Genomic DNA, 21,638 nt, shown 5'->3' on the forward strand with positions numbered 1-21,638 from the left:
GTAACCCGGGAAAGCAAATGTCTGTAAGCGATAACACCACAGCCACATCTTCCCACTGTGTCGGTAAACAAATAACCATTCGTAGTCGACACATGGACAAGGGGGGCTTTTAGTGCTCTGCCGGTGTTGCGGTTTAACACGTTACCTTGATAATTGGTGACTTTGAGCTGAATGCCTCTGAGATTGTTGATGATCACTAAAACGTCTCTGAGAACTTGCTTTTGTTTAGTTTTCATCAAATACATATCTGAGGAGTTCATTTCGATTAATAATGAACAATAATCAAGTAGGAGTAGTCTTTCTGTTCACATCATAGGTTTCAATGCAGCTGAAGGTCACCAGGTAACATGGTCACTCTTTAAACTGTAACACCTGTGAGCAGTGTCGGCAGAGAAACTCGGAAAGCAATGTGTGAAGGTACGATAGCTGCTTCTCCAAAGTGGAGGTTGTAGTGATGGAAAGGACAACTTCTAGTAGTAGTACTACCGCTGCTGCTGCTGCTACTTATACCACTGGATCTCGTACTGGAGCGGATTGAGTCGGCCAGTTAGGCTCTTACGTTCCAGTTGCTGTGGCGATTTCACTGTCACTGCAAATGAACCGCTGCAGGGTTCGTTTGGACGCGAGCCCAGGCCACCTCTTCTTCCAGGTGATTTCGGCTCGCTTGTTTTGCTTCACGTCACAGTGGGTTGGCTGTCTTCAAATATATGTAAACAGTTTGTGCCAAGGAGGAAACATCCCCTTTCTTCAGCATAATTTGTCCAAACTGTCCAGACCCTTAAACATCCTCTAACAAGGAGCTGGGAGCACACGTTTTAAATCTTAATCTAGAATAGAAAGTAAATGAATCCCAATATTTCTGTCTCTTCTCTCTATAGACCTGAGACACTCTTTTTCATTATTAGTATTATTGAATAGGGTAGAAAGTAACCCGAGGATGGTTTTTAAGGGTTTTTCTTTTTCTTTGTGTGACCCCTGTTTCTCTGTAATGGCCCTGATTCCCTAATGGAAGTTAGAAAGCCTTGACTGACTCTCTTAATTATAACTGAAGGCTAATGTGTGCATTTGATGGTTGCATCAGTGTCCTGTTTGCAGTCAAAAGAGAGTCCACTTATCACTATTATGCTAATATGGGCTGCTATTAGCATAATAATATCCCATTATAAAGAATGAATACTCTTGAATTTCATCAAAAAGTTTTCTGGCTACTGTCTCTTCTCGCTTCCTTTTCAGGTTTGCTGTGTTTTCAATGTGAAAACCTGTGTACATGTATCAGCTCATGGCTGCCAAATCAGATGATTAAAGAGGCGATAGAGATGTAAACATCTTTTCATTCGGCTCTCCTGGCTCTCTCTCCACTCTGGGTCACTCAATACGTAATCTACAGAGACGGTGTCTTCATTAAAACCAGAACACTGTCACCGCTTCTCTCTTTTGGTGAAAACATTGAGGATGTGTTTTCATTGCACTCCGCTCACAGGGAAACAAACGAATGCAACTTCTTGAACCTTCTTCAAGATCACACCTGAGGGGATTCAGTGTTCTGATATCGGTTAGTTTAAACAAGGACACAACAAAAGAGACCTCATACTGTAGCATTTCTTTAAATAGGAAAACTGAGACATAATACCTCTGAACTCTTGATCTCAGTCTGAGCTGATGTTTACTTCTCTTATGTTCCACAAGACAAGATGTCACACGCACCGTAACAATCCTTCCTGTCTGTCACAGGTGACTCCCTCCTCTAAGATCGTGGGTGACTTGGCCCAGTTCATGGTGCAGAACAACCTGAGCAGGGCTGAAGTGGAGGAGAGGGCGGATGAGCTGTCCTTCCCCCTGTCTGTTGTCGAGTTCCTGCAGGGATACATCGGAATACCACATGGAGGATTCCCAGAGCCCTTCAGATCAAAGGTACACACTCACATCGTTTCATTCTGTTCTCCACCTATTTGATTTCGCACCAGGATTTGTAATTCCCTCCATGTTCATTAACGTTACTTTCAAATGTCAGCCTGTTTAGAATCAACAACAACCTCTTTGTCTTCTTACTTTTAACTACCACACGCTCACAGACGAGAGTCTTGTTATGAAATCTTGTGTATGCACAAGTGTTCACACGCGCACACACACAAACTCTGTCGCATGCTTGGTTACACCTGACAGCTGTAAAAGGGGAAAAGCAGCGTGATATTGCAGCATCTTCTCATCTCCTCTCTGTTCCTTTACCTCTGTCTACTTCTCTCGTCACCCCTGCAAACAGAGACTCTCATGCGCATCAGGGGCCAACAGCCTGAAGTCTCCCTGGGAGAGGCGCACGAACACACACATGCATGAATAAAGGCACATTTGTCATATTCTCCCAAAGACCTGCTGACACATTGGCATACTTGACATTTCACCAAAAGTCAGATGGTACTTTTTTTTTTTTTTGTCTCTAAGGATGCAAAAATAGCGGATGTTTTATTCCTCACTAACATCTGCAGATGTTGCGCCTTTCATAACGTATTACAGGCGAGCTGGCTGGTTCCCAAATGTGAAATATTTGGGGTGAGACACTGTCTGGACCTTTCCACAGGATGCTCATTATGCCACCATGTGTGCTGAAAATTCAAAAGAGCATTAGTCAACATCTTCTCTGGCCGTGAACATCTACAAAATGATTTTAAAAAGCGTTGATCAATAACTCCTGCTAATTACAATGAACAGCGTTAATGTAGATCGTGTCTTAATGTGTCCTGCCCACGTGAAAGTCGTCTTCATTTTGAGCTTAGGGCTCTTGTCATCGCTTAATTGTAAGTTTAATCATCCCTTTGTTTTTGTTCATGTCTCTACGGTAACAGTTTCTCCCTCACATCTGTCCTTCTCTTTGTTTCCTTCTTCTTGAAACAAACATCTGTCCTCCCTTACCTCCACCCTTACCATCAAATTGTCCTCATCACTCCTGTTCCCGCACACAGGTTGTACCCTTGGGAGATTGAGTAATCAAATATTTGGCATTTAGCTTCCCGGGCAGTCCCGCCATCGACAATCACAGGGATTTTTCAGTTTTGACACCCACTTTACAACCCTTTGTCTGCTACCTCTCTATTACTGTCTTTCAGTCTGTCTTGTGATTTTCCTCAAAGAAACACAGCACAGGGAGGCAGTCCTGTTAGACAACGATGGTGGACAGATTCTCTATTCATTCAGATCTTCAGGTTTTTTTTTTGTTTTTTTTTTAATTTTGTTTTCAGTCAGCACTGGAATATTTCATATTGAGAGAGGCTGCCATACTTGTCTCTTTCTTCTTCCCTCTGCTACCCTTTGAGCATTGCAGGGAGTGATTGGTGTTGTGCGATGTATTTTCCATGAGGGTCCAGCCAGCTCGACTGTTCATTAAGCATCTAGACAACATGCCAGAGCTGTAGCCCGCCTCACAATCTTCTGAACACGCATGTAGAGCTGCTGCCAACCTCTCAGCCAGAGAAGTGTAAATCTCCCCTTCAGACACTGACTCTGCATTCAAGAGAGACCCTCCATATTGAATGCACAAACACCAAGAGGCTTTTCTCAGCACACAGCTGACTGGAGAAACGTTCTCTCCACCCCCCAGAGTTCAGCTTTAGAACAAATTATGTTTGCTTTCCTCTTGCAATGTTTTCATTTATTTGACTATTATAGCTGCATATGTTTACATCTGATAATACAGCTTCAGGATTAACCCTGATGTCCAACATATGTACGATGGATGAAGTGAAAGTTATCTGACCATCAGTGGCTGATATTTCGATGACTCATGAAGTCCGCGTGTGAATGTGGCTATTAATTCAACATGTAGGGGGATTAGCTTAGCAGTTAGCGAGCATTAATTTAGTTGCTTGCCTTTGCATGCAAGCAAAGACGTAAACAGTTCATTACAAAGTTGCATGCTATAGAAGCAGATATCTGCATTCCAGTGCGCTGTAGCTGGAGGTTATTTTCGTGTGCTGGCGGCATTGAACAAGTGATGTTTCTTTAATGGCGCTTTGGTGGCATTAATTAGCTTGCGAGCAGTCGTTCTCGCATTATATCACATTCACACGCATTCGTTTCAGTCTCATGGAGAGTCTCTAAAGCACACAAGTTGTCTGCATGCGTAGGGGAAACTTTTCACGGCACAGAGTCGTAATTGAGGCGCTTCCTCATCGTAGTTTAGTCACGCGCGGTTCATTTGCAGCGTGGGTAGACAGAAAAAAAAATGGATGAGGAGAAAGCAAGAAAGACAGCAGGGCAAAAGAGAGGGAAGCGGCAGAAAGTGGGAGGATTGATTCAAATACGGAGGGTAAAGTGGAGAGAAAATAGAGGCCATGAGGAAGGAAAAGAATTCATAAAAAAAGAAAAAAGACAGAAATACATCACGTCCCTCAGAGCGGCAGAAAAGAAAAGGAGGAAAGAGAAAAACTGTCAATAAAATAGAGAGATTTGGAGTGTGTTGAGAGAAATGAGGAGAACGAGCAAATAACCTTGGAGGAAGAGTTTATCTTTCCTTCCTGTTCTCCATGCAGAAACGCTGTCTGCCTTCTCACTCACTCAAACACTCACTATATCTGTCTGTCTGTGTCTCTCACTTAAACAATCAAACAGTTTAGGTGTAAGACATCCTCAACAATGTTAATGAGCAGCAACTCCAATGAGCATGCCATCTTTTGAAGTGTCTCTCTCTCTCTCTCACACACACATACACACACACACACACACAAATGAGTCAGCTGGCTTTGAACTGTTAGCTCTGTGACTAATAGCGTTGCACAGGGCCCTTTGTCTGGAGATTTCCGGAAGGAACGCACATGCACAAATGTGCCGATATGTTACGCACGCACAAAGACTCGTGAAGATATGAAAAAAAACACAATGAGAAAAAGTCAGTATTGCACATGAATGGAAAGTTTCAAAATACAAATACGGTTGTGCTTGAAGTGTAAATAAATGCAAAACGCACATTAATAAACATGAATTAGCAGGTTAGCTAGAGCAATGTGTTTTAGGGAAACACACACACACACACACACACACACACACACACACACAAGAAGGTGGATTAGCTTTTTCACTCTTATTTTGAAAATCTCTTACAGGAGCACTGAATTAAAAAAAAAGAAAGATTGTCTGAGATTTTTTGCAACTGTCATCAAGAGCTGGACACATTTTTAAAAAAACAGCTTTTTATAGGCGCTCAGACATAATCTGTTCACTGGGGGTTATAAGCAGCCTCGGATCAATTGTCTCTACAAGTTGTGTCAGATATCAGCAACTGTGTGGGAAGATAACTTGTCCAATCATTAGTCTTTGAGCAGCCTCCACTTCCCTCAATGTTGTCCTCCTTTTTTTTTTCTGTCTTTCATCCGTCTGTTTTCCTTTTTTATTATTTCAAAGAAGGAGCAAGGATGATGTGTCACAAATGCGGCAACGACTGCGGCCGTCTGTGATAGGCTGATGGTACTTGAGTGCGGAGAGAAGGATGAATTGAGAGAGTGGGAGAGATGGAGGCTCTAACTAAAGTGGATACCGCAGCAGATCTTAATACAACACTGGGTGCCACTTTTATGCAAATACCAAGTTGTATCAAGTGTTATATTTGCTACAATTCAAGTGTCTTTGTCACTTCAGTGTTTTGTCAGGGTGCAGCTCTATGAGATGTGTCGTTGTGAAGTTCAGGGTGAAGGTTTTATTGGTGCTTTGTACATCCCACAAGCTTCACAGTCTCATGGGGATATTTAACAGCAGGTGAACACGCAGAAGAGACGACGCGTGTCTGACTTTTCTTTTTTCTTTTCTCACCTCCCATCCCAGGTGCTGAAGTCCCTCACTCGCATTGAAGGTCGTCCTGGCGCCACTCTGCCGGCGATGGACTTCAAGGCCCTGGAGGAGGGGCTCCGAGCTGCCCACGGCGACGAAATCACCCCCGAGGATGTGATGTCAGCCGCCATGTACCCCAAGGTGTTCCAGGAGTTCAAGGAATTTACTTGTGAGTCTGCAGTAATAATTACTCTTTGTAAACAGACAATTACTCAGGGCGAAATTAAGAATCAACAAATGGTGTTTTTTTTTCAATGTTCAATTATTGAAATGTTCTTTTAATCAAATTGGATCTGTGATATTAAACACGTCTGGGTTCATGAGATTCTGTCTTGTTTTCACCCCCTCTCTCTCATTCTCATTTGTATTATTACTGGGGCTTGAAATTAGCAGGCAACCTTAAGTCAGGAACACTCATTATGAAGTTGAAACGATTTTGTGGGAATGTGTTGAATTGTTGTATTTGCCTCTTAAGTAGTCTTAAACATTAGAGAACAATCCCTGGCTCTGTAGACTCGGCACAGAATCCCCGCGTGTCCTTCTGATCGTGCACAAACAAGAAACCAGAACAGCATGGACCGGTGCTGGCGGAAAACATCAGAATATCCAGAACAACATTGATTTAAGGTTTTCAGCTTGAATTGCAAGCAGCACGAGGCAGCAGGCGGGAGGAAGCTCGGGGTTGGAAATGTAATATGACACCTTCAAGAGGAGTGAAGCAGGAGGAACATAGAGCTAACTGGATTAACACAAGCTTAATGCTTACTTTAATGAGTACGGCAATGTTTGCATCACACTGGAAGGGCTTTTTTTCAGAGCTTAAAGGAATGTGTCCATGTTTCTTGCCTTGCTTTTTTCTCATCTATCCAGAACTGAAGTAGTTCTGTCTACTTCTACTGTATCACCTGCCCAGTGATGGTTTTTGGGGAAACTCACGATTTTGGTTCCTTAGCGTCACAAAGTGGTAAACTTCTAATAAGACAACACTACTACACAAGCCTGTTCTTATACAAGAGCATGGCAGCAGCTCAGTCTGGAGGGACTGGCCGGGTGTAGAAGGTTGGGCTGATAGCTGGTGAGGCGCCAGTTAATTTCCTGAGCACTGCCAAGACCTCCCTTGAGTAACTACTCTGGCGCACTTTGACATCACTCTGACATCTCTCCATAAGGTCATGTACAACAGAACCTGTTTGTGCACGCGTGTGTGTGTATGCCTGCTTATGTGTGAGCAGCATGTCTCAAACAGCAGAGTGAAAAATTGTTGAACTGCCACGTCTGTTTCTCTCTTCGCAGCTAACTTTGGTCCAGTGGACTGTCTGGGCACCAGGCTGTTCCTGGATGGACCCAAGATCGCAGAGGAGTTTGAGGTACACAACCTGAGACCCAGTGCTTTATTTTAAAGAGACAGAAAGCTTTGAAACATTGTGAAGTTTACCTGTTTATCTTGGACTAAATATCCAGATACCTCCTGACATTTCATCACATAATTTGCCCTTTTCTTATTTTACAGTTTTTAAAACTGTTTTGGCCTTGCAGAAAAATCAAGTGTTAATTGCAGGTGTTTTTATGTATCCACAATTTAAAACACAGTTTAAGTAGTGTTGAACAAAGAGGAGATGCAGGGTGTCACACTACACCGTATGTGTAGAATAAAACTTTAAAATCTGAAGAAAAAAAACCCCCAATGTGCATTATAAGGTGTGTTATCAATTAATTATTCTCACTAATTCTATGATAACACATTTCATATTCATTTCAGCAGTTCCACAAGGAGCAACCTTTATCTGTGGGAATTGATTTTTTTTCAGACAATGAGGTTTGATGCAGTGTGCAGGAGTGTCACAGTGGAGCGCTGATAACACAGCAGGGAGGACTGAGATATTAACACTTTATCAGGGAAGCAGCAAACAGCATTTGTGATCCCTGCGGCCATCACATCGGCCTTCCAGCACAGAAATAACAGATTAATTTTGTTGTATGATGTTCGGGAGCGGCGCAGTGAAAGATGCTCAGGGCCAATACCTCAGACCAAAATCTATCAATGAGAGATTTCTACAGCCCGTTAGGTTCATTTATTCTCCAGCAGGGAGGCAGATGGACATGCAGTCCAAGGAAGGAACACGACAAATTAGATGAATTACTTTGCCTGCTAACTCATCAGCGAGGCGCAGGAATATAACAGTCTCATGGATATAATAATTGGTCGTCACTTGTGCCTGCAGACTAGGGAATATACTTCAAAGTGACAACTTTCTGACACATCCAAAACGTTGCAATAGAATGAGCAGGCTGTTTTAAACATGCATATAGAAGCAGTCAGTAGAAATGTTTCCAGATGTCTGTCGAGCTGATTGAGAGTTTGTCTCCGAACAGGAGACAGCAGGTTTGAAGACGGTTTTTTTTTATCGAGAAAGTTCGGCACAAACGGGGAGAGCGTTTCAGGAGAATGACAGCAGTGAGCACTTTGATGAGCAAAACGCGAACCAACGTGATTGTTGGAGTCCAGATTGAAGAGTGAATTCCAAAGAGAGTGTTGAGACAACCTACGGTAACCTTGGCGACAGACGTCAGGATCACATGTCAGTTCAAAGACAAAGTTTGCTTTGCTACTCAAGAGGCTGTCACTCAGTATGTCATCAAGCAAAGAAACGCTTCTTGGTTTTGAGATTCAAAACATGAAACGGTGAAATATCAACCTTTTCTACACTTTTACATTAGGTGAGGCAGGATTTTATTTTTTACACCAAAACACACAGAGCTGGGATCTGTTTTTAACATTGATGGCGTAAACAACAATTCAAAAGGGTGACGGATGAAATACTTCAGAAAGAAAATGTTTTGTAGGTGCTAATGCTGTAAGGGGAACACCATATCTCTGAGCAGATGGCATCAGTATGAATCAGGTGACGCAGGTCAGAGCTGATGGCTGTGACATGTTTTGACTGCAGCTCTGTTTTGACCTTGTGTGGGATTTGGCGTGCGTGTGGTTTTTGAACGACAGGAGGTCGTGACTTTGGGGAAATGTTGGTCTGAACAGCAGGAAGTGAGGGCGACAGTGATGGGAGGAGATGAGGCCTGGATCTGGTTGGCTCGATGGGGAGTGGCGATGACAGCGACTTGTTTAACATGATGAAAGTGTTGAATTGAACCTCTGATCCGTTGATTTACAATAAGAATTCAAACGCTGCGTTCATTCTCTTGACCATAGGATCAACATTTTTATCCTATTGCTTTGCATAATCCTCCAACAGTCAAACTTCATCACTATTTAAGATTGTTTTTTTTATCCATGTTTCAAGATAATAACATTCAATGAAATTGGGAAAAAAAAGCTGTTATGCTACACGGACAGGACCTCTGAATTAAATTTCTTCACAGCTAATTGAGGATCTGTGCTGTGAGGAAATAAAAATGTGCATGACAAGATTAAAGGGGAAACTAACCTCTTTGTATTCACCATTTCCACCAGCTTCCTCAGCTAAACACTCATCAATCCTTCTCACATAGATGATCGTTCTTCTCTCTGTGAAGCCCAAACACGCATCATGTATTTTACATCACACTTGTCTTTATCAGCCCTCTCCTTTCAATATTGACTCTAAATCCTGTCATTATCCGTAACACGCACAGATTTAACTGACAGTGATTCAGAGCGGCCAAAGGCAGCCACGTTTAATTACCCTTTGATTTCACTGCAGCAGAATGCTTCCAGGCTGCTGTTAATTGATTTTCATATTAGGAGGGACACGGGGGGAAACCGATGCTATATTATTATTATCAAAAAATCAGGGGGCCGCGTTGAATTCGCTGATCTAATACTGACCCTAAAGATGTGCAGAGCCCCTCAGCCGCCTGCCTTGTTAATCATCCCAGGCTGTGATGCTTTGATGCAATCATTAGTAATCTGGCAGGAGAGCCACAGCCAGACCAGCAACCTCTGAGGAGAATAAATCCTTACAATATTTTCATTTAGATTCTTGGCAGTGAAGTGTCTTTGTCTGGTTTGAGGGTACAGCTGTGTATTTCATTCTTCAAATTCATAGAAACCACTGAATGGTTGGCTTGAACGAAAACAAGTCCAAACTATTTAAGAAGAGGGTTGAATGGCACAGCACTGTAAAAGTAACAATAGTGGAGCAGGATACAATCCATGACATGACATGACGGCTTTCCTTGCAGAAACATTAACAGAACGGTCCCTTTTTCTTGTAAATGAGACACCTTGTGTTTGTCCTCTCTTACCTGTCAGTTCCATGGGATTTTACACTGCTCGGAAAAGAAACAAAAAACTCATCATTCATACATTTCCCAGGTGTCACACTGTTGTTGTTGTTTCTATACCTGCAGTGTTCACCCTCCCCCGCCGCCCTTTCTCTATTCTCCTGTCCATCAAAGCTCATTTTTAGGACTTCACACTCTTGATGCTCTGCACAGCGTCGTTCATCGGCAAAGTAAACAAACGTGTCCCCCTGTTGTCATGACGATGGGTTCTCTCACAAGATTAGGTCCGATTAGTTGCACTGCAGGTCAGAGATGGATTGAAAACAAAAGTGACAGGTCACATGCAGTGGGAGGCTTCTGTATTTTTCTGTCTTTCTTTGACTTTGGAGAACTCCTTCAGGGAGAAAAAGCTCTGATGATAAGTTCTAATCACATTCATGCTCACTGGTGATGTTTCAGACAATCCTGGAGGTTCATGTGTGTTTCCATTTATCTTATTTATCTGTTGATGATCTTAGAAGAATGATTTAATGAGCAGAAACAGTGTGCACAAATCTTTCTCTGTATTTCATACTACCATATGAAAACATCCTGGGATTGATATTGTCTCAGTTATTGAAAGCAGTGCTTATTCATTAAAAGATGCACTGATAAAGTTCAAACAAAGACTGACATCACGAGGGAAAGTTGAGACGCCTCAATTCTTAAAAAGTCGGCCTCTCCTTGACGTGAAGTCTGTAAACACGTCAGGTTGAATATGTGGCCACGTAGCATCCACTTCCTGCTTCCTTTTGATATCCAATAAGAAGACAACAACAGTTGTGAGATAAACAGACAGGTTGTAATCAGATGATTGATTATTAGGTGCTCAAAAGAAGCACATTTATTGAGACTGTCATGAGACAATAACTCTCTCCCCGCCTTCCAGTCACAGCTCAAAACGCACCTTTTTAGATGAGCTGTCTGACCACGTTTCTGTTTTTCTTTTTTTATATCGTTTATTGTGTTTGTGTATATTGTACTCTGCTGCTGTGTCAGTAAGATGACCTCGAGTCGTGCCTGTAAATAATAAAAAGAACAGAACATTATTATTATTGATATAAATGTAGAATAACAGCTGTGACAAAAGAAGCCTTAGTGAACAGGAGATTGTTGGCAGTCTATCTATTGTATAAAACTTTGAAATTATTTTTTATTTAAATGTGTATTGTTTGAGCACACACACAGATAAATGGTTTTCTAGAACATAACTGTCAAAAATACACAGGCACAAAGACGTCATTTAGTGAACCAAAGAGGTGAATTCCTTTTTTTACTGCTAAATGATCTAACTAACTCAAATGGATTATCTTTAGAAAATTAGGCAGAAGAAAGCTTTGAGCTTTGAGCCTTTTAGTCGGTGAGTGTTTGTCGGGGTTCGGGTTAAATCCACAGAGAGCAGCAGCACAGCAGCAACTGTCCATTACTGGTGACCTTTGCAGTAGAAGCACACCATTACTTGTATATATTTATAACAAAAGCTGTTTATTAGCTCGGCGAGTGTGTGAGGCACGCAGTGGGAAATCTTGGTCAAAATAGATTCAAGTACCAAATCTTGTGCGATTGCCGAGCTCGACCTAAAGCCCCGAGTTGTTGCTGCTGTGGGAAGTAGATATAAAGGCTTTCACAGTAATCAGCTGGTATTGTTTAGCACTTCATTTCCAGCCAGTTGGTAATCCAGCGTCAGAGTCTTATCATTCGAACAGTGAACAGCGAGCTGGGAAGATTTTCCTTTTGTGTTGAGAATGTGGTAGGAGGCAACAACAACTTCATTTTCTTCTCTCTGGTGTATTTTTTATTTTTTTTCCAATAATAATCTCCAGATTCTGAGTTGTGTATCAACATTGTTCTTTTAGGTCAATTTCTGACAAATGAGTCCTGTTAACACATCCCACTTGCTGTAGGTGTGTATCTCTGAGCTTGTTTTTGCATCAATAAAAAAGCCAGTTTGTTAAAAAAATAAATAAATAAAAGATGAGAAGCCTGTTTAGAGTGCATCAGTGTACACAAATATACACCTACACAAGGGTGACAGCTGTGTCCATCGCTGTCATTCAGCCACACAAGCACACAGCAGACCTATCTGGCTGGGGCTGATGACTCAGATTAGTATTAATCATGTTTGATGGAAATATAAAGACAGATTTTCACAAACATAGAGCCAGTCACACACACCCTGTCAGTGCTAATGCTCACTGGCACTAACACATGGACCTCTGTTTACTGCTCTGATCTCATTACTTTCACGAGCAACACAAGTCATTCATGATGTTATATCAAAGACATGAGGCGAGCCATGAATCGAGATGGTTTCTCCTCCAGGTTCTAAAGCCAGATACTGGTGAAAGAGTTTTAGTTTGACAGAAAAGGCTTGAGGGTATTTCTTGAATAAATGCAGGGAGCCTGTGGAGGATTCATACAGGAGGACACGGCAGACTGATCACTGATCTGCTGAGCTGCTATTTTTTAAATTTTGTTGCGTTTCTGTAAGAGGAACAATGACAATAAAGAGAATTCTGACTCTGCGGCCTCAGGTTCGGACAATGCTTCATGCATAACTCAAGTCTGGTAACGGAGAACCAGAAGAGAGGAGGCTGGGTGGGTCAGGTTTTGGTTTGATAGATTTGTACCCACTTCACAAAAATGTTGTGTTTTTCGATAAATGTGAATTCAAGCAGCTTGTGACAAATCGCACATCCCTAACCCACACAATAGAATTTTTACACCCTACAAGTGTACTACACAACCGCAGCCCCAGCCCACATACTTATTCAGGCTGTCATCATGGAGCTCACAGGGGAAGAGAGAGCCAATTCAATGAACTCAGAAAGCTTTTGGACATGCGCTGTTGTTCCTTTTTGTAGTATGCAACGCTGTTACAGTAATACTGTGCAGGATTAGAATCATTTTAAGTAAGCACAACATGAGCATTGATGTCCATTATGTTTGTGTAGGTCATTCCAGATGTTTGTTCACCACCTTATTTGCCTCTATGAAGGTTTATTCTCTCTGTGTGTGTGTGTGTGTGTGTGTGTATATGCTATTTAGTTAATTAGCTGCTAAAGTGCTTTAAACCTGAAGCTTAATGAGCACTGGTATTTTACAAGGAAGTGGATCAAGAGGAAGCAGCTAATTGGAGGGAACCAAAGAGGAGATGGGAGCTTTGGTAAAAGTAGTAACAGCAGGTAGTAGTGAGTGTGGAGTGTGAACCTGTCAGATTAATTCATATAAGTGGAAGACTTAATGCAGTGTGATGATTAAGATATGGAAACAGTGCACTGAAGTTGTCTTCGTGGCTCTCTATGAAACTGGCGTGCGTACACACGGTTACATCTCAGAGAAAATCCTCTTCCAAAAGATTCATTAATTTTTTGCAGCTCTTCAAAGCGACAGTTTGTTCTTCATGGGAACAGTTATGAGGTGATGTTGTGTTGAAGCTGCACAGTTGCAAAAGGGATGGCACTTTTGTTTTTTTCTTCATCCAAAGAGCTGCCAGGACTTGACAAAACAGCACAAGCTGGAGAGAAGTTCAGTGTAACGCAGGGAGGGCGGAGAAAGAAGAGCGAGATAAATATTGAGTGCCACAGAGACAGAAAAGAATGCAAAGAAAGGTTTTGTTGCCAGGAACGGAGTGAGGGAAAAAGACAAAGAGCCAGAGCACCCTGCAAAAGAAGAGAGTGAAATTGAGATCAATACATACTTGCAGCAGCGTGTATTTTCGTCTTTGTACTGAGACTAAGTTTGGAATATCAATGGAGACTCAGCAGCCGACGTGGCGATGTGAGAAGCACAAAGAGCAGGTGTAAAAGGTCGAGGGAAAGAGCTGCAGAGACTCTGCACAGGAACAACAGATTGCCCAAAAAGGCAGATGAGTGAAATTAATAACTGCTTGACAGACAAGAGTGCCTTCAGAAATAGGTGTCAATATAACAGAAAATGGGAAAGCTGTGACACATGGGAGGACTGACAGGGAGATTGAAAGCCAGACACGTGAAGCTGGACAAATGGAAAAACGGAAAAAACTAGTTTCCGAGCAGTGAGATGAGAGATTGCAGAGGAGGCGTGATATAAATGAAGAAGTACAGTGGCCTGTGTCAAGAGAGAGAGAGAAGTGAGACAGAGTGCAGAAATGACCAGAATTGATATGAGACGGGAAGCGTCTGTCTGCTGTTGGTACAGAGAGAGAGTAATGTCTTTGTCTCAAAACAACACTTTTACAGGTGTCAGGTGAAGGCGCGCAGTTTACAGCTCTACTAAAGGCTGGAGATGTTTCCATATCCTCCAGTCTGCCGTCTTATCACTCTTTTACCCTGTCTGTCTTTAGCACTTCTCTGTGCTTGGTGTCAGGGTTGATGTGTCTGCTGAAAAGCCTGTGCAGTCAGTGTTTATCCCAAGTCTGTACAAGGCTTTTCTTTTTTTATCTCTTCCCTTTAAATCCATTTTCAGTCAATAACATGACAACGTAAAGTTCAGCCACTTCGATGAACTTAGCTGAATCCAAGTCATGTCTCAAAAGTCTGGAGCTCTCGTGAACCGTTAGGGTGCCTTCGCCTCCGAACCACTCCGAAGCTCAGGTGTTTGTCTGTTCAGCCGGGTTTGTTTATGTTGGTGTGACAGCCGTCAAGAGGACTCTGAGTCAGACTAAACCCTGACTGAGAGCAGCTCCAAAGAAGGCTCTCAGTCCACTTCTAAGCATGGTCAGTTGTGGACTTTGAGTCATTAGTGTTAAATACATTTGCATACAAGGAAAGTACTGTAGTAAATGCACAGGCAGGAGTGACAACAGAAAGTATGGGTTTATTCTTTTTGAGCCTTTCAGCCTTTGTGTTGCGTCTCCTAGTTCTTGCTGCGTTCATGATTTAACAGAGCTGTTTTTGATTAAAGAGTAAATATCAACATCCCATCAAAATATTCCCCCCCAAAAAAAGAAAGACTGAAGTGTCTGATTCCAAACACACACACACACACACACACACACACACACACACACGTGTCTCACATCAGCCAGGTACAGTGATTCATTGTAATTCAGTCTAAATCTCATGGACATGCTTTCATGTTATCACTACATGCTATTTTAATCCTCAAACAAACAGCGTTGAATGCATTAAACCGGGTTGACGTGCACTTTAAAACAGAGTGTTCCCTAATGTCATGAAGCAGCCTCTCTGATATAAAGACTTTCTGTCTTAGCTTCACGAACACTCTAATGTTGTGTATAAATGTTTGATCTCACAGGTTGAAATATCTGCTGTAAAAAGGCCTATTAACGAGATCTACCTTTTCCATTTAGAGCACTACAGTCCCACAAGATAAACGTGATCTACAGACAGTCACTTAATAATGCAGAGCAATAAAAGGACACCAGATACGAGATTTGATTTAGTTAATAAGAAGCTGAATCGCAGCACCGCTAAAAGAGCATGTTTCTCTGCCCTGCACCATGCGGGAAAACATTCCAGCTGAGCCTGGGGGGAAAAAAGAAATAAGGATGAGGAGGAAACATTGTGTTTGTCTCGCTCCACCAGCTCTGCTTGTGTGATGTTACTCAGCTCTGCTGTCTCTCCTTACTGCTTTAGCTGGACTTGTGAGCGAGACACACATGTGTTCATTTCCATTTTCAAACTGAATTAAATTTCTCTCCCTTCCTCCTTCACACTTCTCACTCCTGACCTCCCCACTTGTTCAAACTTCCTCCTCTGATTCATCGCAGGTGGAGCTGGAGCGAGGGAAGACACTGCATATTAAGGCACTGGCCCTGGGTGACCTGAACAAGGCCGGCCAGAGAGAGGTCTTCTTTGAGCTCAACGGACAGCTGAGATCTGTGCTAGTAAAAGACACTGTCGCCATGAAGGTACACACACTGACTTACTGTTTAGATACAGTGCAATGAATAAATGTGAATACATTAAGGTTATGTAAAGAGTAGGAAAATGTAAAAAATCCTCATGATGTCATAAACACTTGAGGAGGATGCCATGGTTAAAAACATGCTCAGGATTGTATTTTAAAGTGTCAGCAGATGAAGAGTTACTACAGATGTTCAAAATTTTTAAAGCAACAAATCAAGTCATGTTTTTATTCAGGGGTATGTATGTTTTTATTCAGGGGTATGTATGTATGTTTTTTATTAAGGGGTATTTACAAAAGGGGTATGTATGTGTTGTTTTTTTTACAAAAGTGGTAGGTAGGTATGTATGTATGCATGCTTTTTGACAAAAGGGGTATGTATGTTTTTCTTAAAGGGGTATGTATGTGTTTTTATAAAGGGCTATGTATGTGTTTTTTACAAAAGGGGTATGCATGTGATTTATTAAGGGGTATGTATGTGTTTTTTTATAAAGGGGTATGTATGTGTGTATACATACATCCATGTATATATACGTGCATATACTCCATATACACGTCAGACAGTCATGGAGTTTAAGTCAGATGATTTAAAGAAAGGAAACAAACATGAATAGATGAATAAAGTGTGTGTGTGTGTGTGTGTGTGTGTGTGTGTGTGTGTGTGTGTGTGTGTGTGTGTGTGTGTGTGTGTGTGTGTGTGTGTGTGTGTGTGTGTGTGTGTGTGTGTGTGTGTGTGTGTGTGTGTGTGTGTGTGTGTGTGTGTGTGTGTGTGTGTGTGTGTGGTTCCAAGATTTGAATGGATGATGAACATCTGGACAGATGAAAAGTTTACGGAAATCTGTTTGTACCTCCCACCAGGAAATGAAATTCCATCCCAAGGCACAGAAGTCTATCAAGGGTCAGGTGGGAGCACCCATGCCTGGAAAAGTCCTGGAGGTCAAAGTTGAAGTTGGATCCAAGGTGTGTTCATTGTTTGCCTTTTTTTCTTGTCTAATGAGCCAGGGTCAGTTCACAGTCATTCAAGTATATATTCTCTACTGCACTGTCGCAGTAGTGTCATGCTAGGTTTTGTATACTGTCTCAATTTATTATTTATTTGTTATTTATTTATTTATTCTGTCTCAATCATTATGTTATGTTTTTTTCTACATTGAGGGGTTTTTATTTAGAGAAGTAATACTGACCTCAAATCTGAAGTCGTGGTTTGAAATTCTTACCCATCTTTGTCATACTTCCAATAACAAAGACAGTTTTAGGACTGTGTTTTCATACAGAAACATGATTCGGTGAAACTGTCCCTTTAACTTGAAACACCCATTCTCTCAGCATGTTTTTGGCTGTGTACATTTCTCTGATGACATTTAAAGACCTTGCTTACATTTGTTGTTTCTAAAGCTGATCCAGAAAACCGTTGTTTGTTTGATACTTTGAGACATTTTTTGTTGTTAACCTTTGAGTTAGTGCTTGTGCAGTGATCTGTACACTTGACTCCTGTTTCAATGCTCCATGCCCCTGTATTCATAATCATGACAGGTGGAGAAGGGTCAGCCGCTGTGTGTCCTCTCGGCCATGAAGATGGAGACTGTGGTCAACTCTCCTCTGTCGGGAACCGTTAAGGCGATCCATGTGACAACCGATTCCTCCCTGGAGGGAGACGACCTGATCCTGGAAATCGAGGAGTAGATTGAGAGGGCGGAGGAAGGGATGGAGGGTAATAAGGAGTAGTAGTGACAATCTGATTCTGGACGTGTTGAGGTGGAGGCACAGGAGATTTAAAACCAGGAATCCTTTTTATTAAAGGCACATTTCAGCTGTGGCAATACTGTGGTTAAATGTTGCTCCAATTTGTAGTAAAAGTGTGTGATTACACTGGGGACAGAACATGAAGAGGGGGGTGGGTATAAAGAACAGAAAATAAAAATCCTTAATGAAATATGAATTTGATAGAAATTCATTATTGGATTGTACTACTAATGATACTTGAGTTCAATCTTCCATGAACAAATGTATTGTCTAGTTGTGGTGATTAGGTCAAAGAATAATATATCTCTGTTTAACTTTAAATGTCCTGTCCTGCTTTGGAAGAGATTCAGAAAGATGTTAGAGATTGGGATTGTGGTTCATTCCGCTAACAACTAGCTAGTCTTAAATGTGATGTACTAGAAAAAGAGCTAAGCATTAAAAACACTAACAGGGTTCTAACATTCACTTGCACTTCAATGCCACAATTTCCTTTTCTATGCTGTCGATGTTGCCTAATATATTCAACTTCTATTGATGACTACTTAATGTCTTTGTAATCAACAAGGTCAGGCAGAGAAGATTAGATTTGAGAATGTTTTACCAAAAACTTTCATTCTTTTTTTTTTTTTTTTTATTTCATTCGTGAACCTATTTTTATTTTATTTTTGGGGGGGGGATTCTCACCTTAGCAATACATACTCCCTCTCCGACATCAGTCACAGTGCATTCTCACAATATGGACGTACTGGTTGCATTGAGACTCAATTTGTTATTGTAGAATAATTGCAAAAATAAAAAAGCTGTCCAGTAAAATCCTCAGGATTGTAAAAAAAAATAAGTCAATATATATCCAAACCTGTATTTGTTCTGACGTAAATATTTCCCAACAAGAGTAGCACAACAAAGCAAGCAGCACCATTTGGGGTTGATTGGGACTCAAGTTTACCTCCCCACTAAAGCCCAGTTTGCACCAAAGTGAGCAATGTTCTGTTACTGTATCAGTAATTAGAGAAGTTGTTTGTTTGAAAGATCTGTTCTGGTGTTTAAATTTTTTCCCATTAACACCTGCCTTCAAAATCCAAAGGCTTAAGCACATTGTAGTGTCATTGTTGAAATGAAGCTGTCGGCCATGTTGGAAACACCCAAATGGGATTAAAGACGTGATTTTTTTTACAAAGTACTTCTTACAGCTGATTTAAACGACTTAATCCAAAGCTCGCTGTAGGGCCTGCTCTATCTGTTGTATCATTTAAAAAGGTGTAAAAGCCTTTTTAGTGTCACTTTTTAAATGGTGTGAGAAAAGTTGTCAGAGTCGTGGTTCCACTCTGTCTTTCAAGCACCAACCACAGATTAGGCTGAATGGTCTTCCGTCTGCATAGGGATTTCAGTGGTAGGTGTAAATGGGATTACATGGTGGTGTAATGGAAGCATGTGGTGTTATTTTCTGAGGCTGTGCTGATTAATTTATGTATTAATTCTCTGTCAAATGATGTGAAATTAGCCGGGCTAATAAGAGACGCTGGAGACTCCCAGTAAGCAGCGTTCGACTTTATATTTCTAATGCGTGTGTTTCCATTAATGGGCCTAAATGTCTGTAAGTGTGTATGCAAGTAAATTTTAAGAGAACGTTAACCAGCTACCATAATGTTGCACCGCCGGGGCTGAAAACATCTTTTAAAAGAAATTACATATTCATAAACACACTCGCACTGATGCAAAATATTCACACTAACACTCCCAGCCTTTGAGCGCCGCCCAAAGGACAACAAGCACATTGGTGTGGCTACATCTCCATGGCAACTTCTTAAAACAATAAAACGCTTACTCAGCTGTCAGACGATGCAGTAAATACTGAATGAAACTCTTACGAACTTAGTTTGAACTCAGTTTGGAACAGCAGCCAGCCTTTAAATGATCTGTAAAGAATTCAGTGTTTGAATGTTAAGCACCCTGACAAGTGAAAGTACACAACAGAAAAAAAGTGAGATCACATTTCTGTTCCAGTCTGTACTACAGTGAAGCATGCAGTGGTGGACAGTGAGCCAGAACGTTACAACAGCTTACAAAACGTGTGTGCATCCTCAGCACTGCATCGTTACAAGCACAAAACTGACATATCGATTTTTACTTGACTGGATTTTTTTTCCTGCATTTTTGCGCCATTACCTTTTAAACTATGCGCCAGTACTGGGCAGTGATCACCTTGTTAACTGGACCACTGATTTTTCACCCACTGCCATGCCTCAGTGTACCCCCATGCTTTATCTTTCTGTCTAAAATCTGTTGACGGTGATGGAAATGAATGACAATATTTGACAAACTGTTGCACAATAATGTAAAGTTACCTCCTTGTGTGGTTTATCAGCTTTCTCCTGCCTCAGACATCTATCCACTTATTCATGTTTCCCTCTCCCTTCTCCTTAAGTGTAACTTTGCACATGACGGCATCAAAATCATGCAATAATGTAAAGTGTGATGCAGTGTTTATCTTTGTCTGAGCCAGCCGTGATTCCCAAAAAAGACAGTTATGAATATGCACAACTGTTCAGTGTCTCGTGGAAAAATAAATTGGACAAAAGAAAAACCCAGCTGAAAACTGTTACTTGTTTCAGAATATATGACGTTGACCTTCTGCAGCTCATGCGATCAAGCGAACGGTCTCACAGAGGATGAAAACAGAGTCTGTGACATTTTCAATTTTCTTTCTCCTGCATATCATTTTGTGTTTTTTACTAAACAAACCATACTGCTTGTTTTCTTTGATCGCCTACAGCTTCGCCATCTGAAACATCCCTTTATCTAAATTAACATTTCCATGTTAATCACTTTGATTTACTACAATAGTTTACATGTAATCAAGCTTTAGTACTAGAAGAGATCGGAAGCTTCAGCGCACAAAAAGGGAAACAAATAGTATCTAATAAAGCGATTATTGTTCTTGTGCTATCTGTGCTTACAAATAAAGTTAACTCGAAGTCAACCTGCAATGTGTCTGTGTGAGTTCATATTCAGCGCGAGGAAGAGATGAGCCCACCACAGGAGGGACAAAGGCCAGCTAAAGTGATCTTATCATTGTTCTCGCAAGCTATCGTGATCCTGCTTGTCAAGGTCTCACGATGAAGGCTGATCAGATCAGTGCTGGCCACAGAGAAATATAAAGTACGTACTGTCTTACAAGCCTATTAAATCACAACTTGAGAATGTTTTTTTTCTGACCAGTTTCAACAATAAATGCTGAAATGCAGAGACTGATCCCCAAGTCAAAACAGTACATAACACATTACCACAATGTGATGTGAGTGTGCTGGATTGCTGGAGCTACACAGCCGGCTTATTTTGTTATCTCAAGTCACCATTTGGACACATCAGAATTCAGTTTCTATCTGTATTTGTGGGAGAAATGTCTTTGTTCAGTGCTTTCCCAAACGAGTTAATTCCTGTGTGGCTGGATGTGGATCTATCCTGACACCTCCCTGTCTTCACACCAGCTCTAAAGATCTGATTAAGTACTGATTAACCAAACTAAATCAATCAAGCCTCACGCTCTACTGGCATTATTGATCAGCCGCCCCTTCAACTGTTAGCTGTTTGATGGGTTGGTGGATTGATTTAGCAGGCAGCAGGGCGCGTGTTGACATTCTCAGGCTCATGTATGGATTAAGGGAAGCAGCGCTGAACCACGCCTGGTTTCGGTTTGTCAACATTTTTTAAACTGGGTTGAATCCAAGTGTCCGGGGGGAGGCAATGTTGATGGGGTGCCAAGATGAAAGAAAAGCTTGATGCGTAATTGTCATCAGATGAAATCACAGAGGCAAACGTGTAGCACGGTGGATGTTATGACCTACTTGTTTGGTGACTTCAGTGGCAGCTTAGATTAAGCACAACATCATTTACATTTGAATATGTGAATAGAGAAGCGGTAGACCTCGAATGGTTTGTCGGTATCCCAGTAAAGAAAACTGTCCCCAACA

The 21,638-nt window shown here is 41.5% G+C and overlaps 1 protein-coding gene across 3 annotated transcripts in view; it reads left to right on the forward strand.

Moving 5' to 3' along the window:
• The window catches only part of LOC306841331 (pyruvate carboxylase, mitochondrial-like), a 259,771-nt gene extending 239,124 nt beyond the window's left edge, over positions 1 to 20,647 (forward strand). For all 3 annotated transcript variants that reach the window (XM_079371153.1, XM_079371154.1, XM_079371155.1), the window contains exons 22-27: positions 1,732 to 1,911; positions 5,809 to 5,983; positions 7,108 to 7,181; positions 15,788 to 15,928; positions 16,783 to 16,884; positions 17,458 to 20,647. In XM_079371153.1, coding sequence (XP_079227279.1) covers positions 1,732 to 1,911; positions 5,809 to 5,983; positions 7,108 to 7,181; positions 15,788 to 15,928; positions 16,783 to 16,884; positions 17,458 to 17,607 — 822 coding nt within the window. In that variant the 3' untranslated portion in view covers positions 17,608 to 20,647. The remainder of the gene's footprint in view (positions 1 to 1,731; positions 1,912 to 5,808; positions 5,984 to 7,107; positions 7,182 to 15,787; positions 15,929 to 16,782; positions 16,885 to 17,457) is intronic.
• The last annotated feature ends 991 nt before the right edge of the window (positions 20,648 to 21,638 follow it).

The sequence above is a fragment of the Symphodus melops genome (genome assembly GCF_947650265.1).
Source record: "Symphodus melops genome assembly, chromosome: 20".
NCBI classification, from domain to species: domain Eukaryota; kingdom Metazoa; phylum Chordata; class Actinopteri; order Labriformes; family Labridae; genus Symphodus; species Symphodus melops.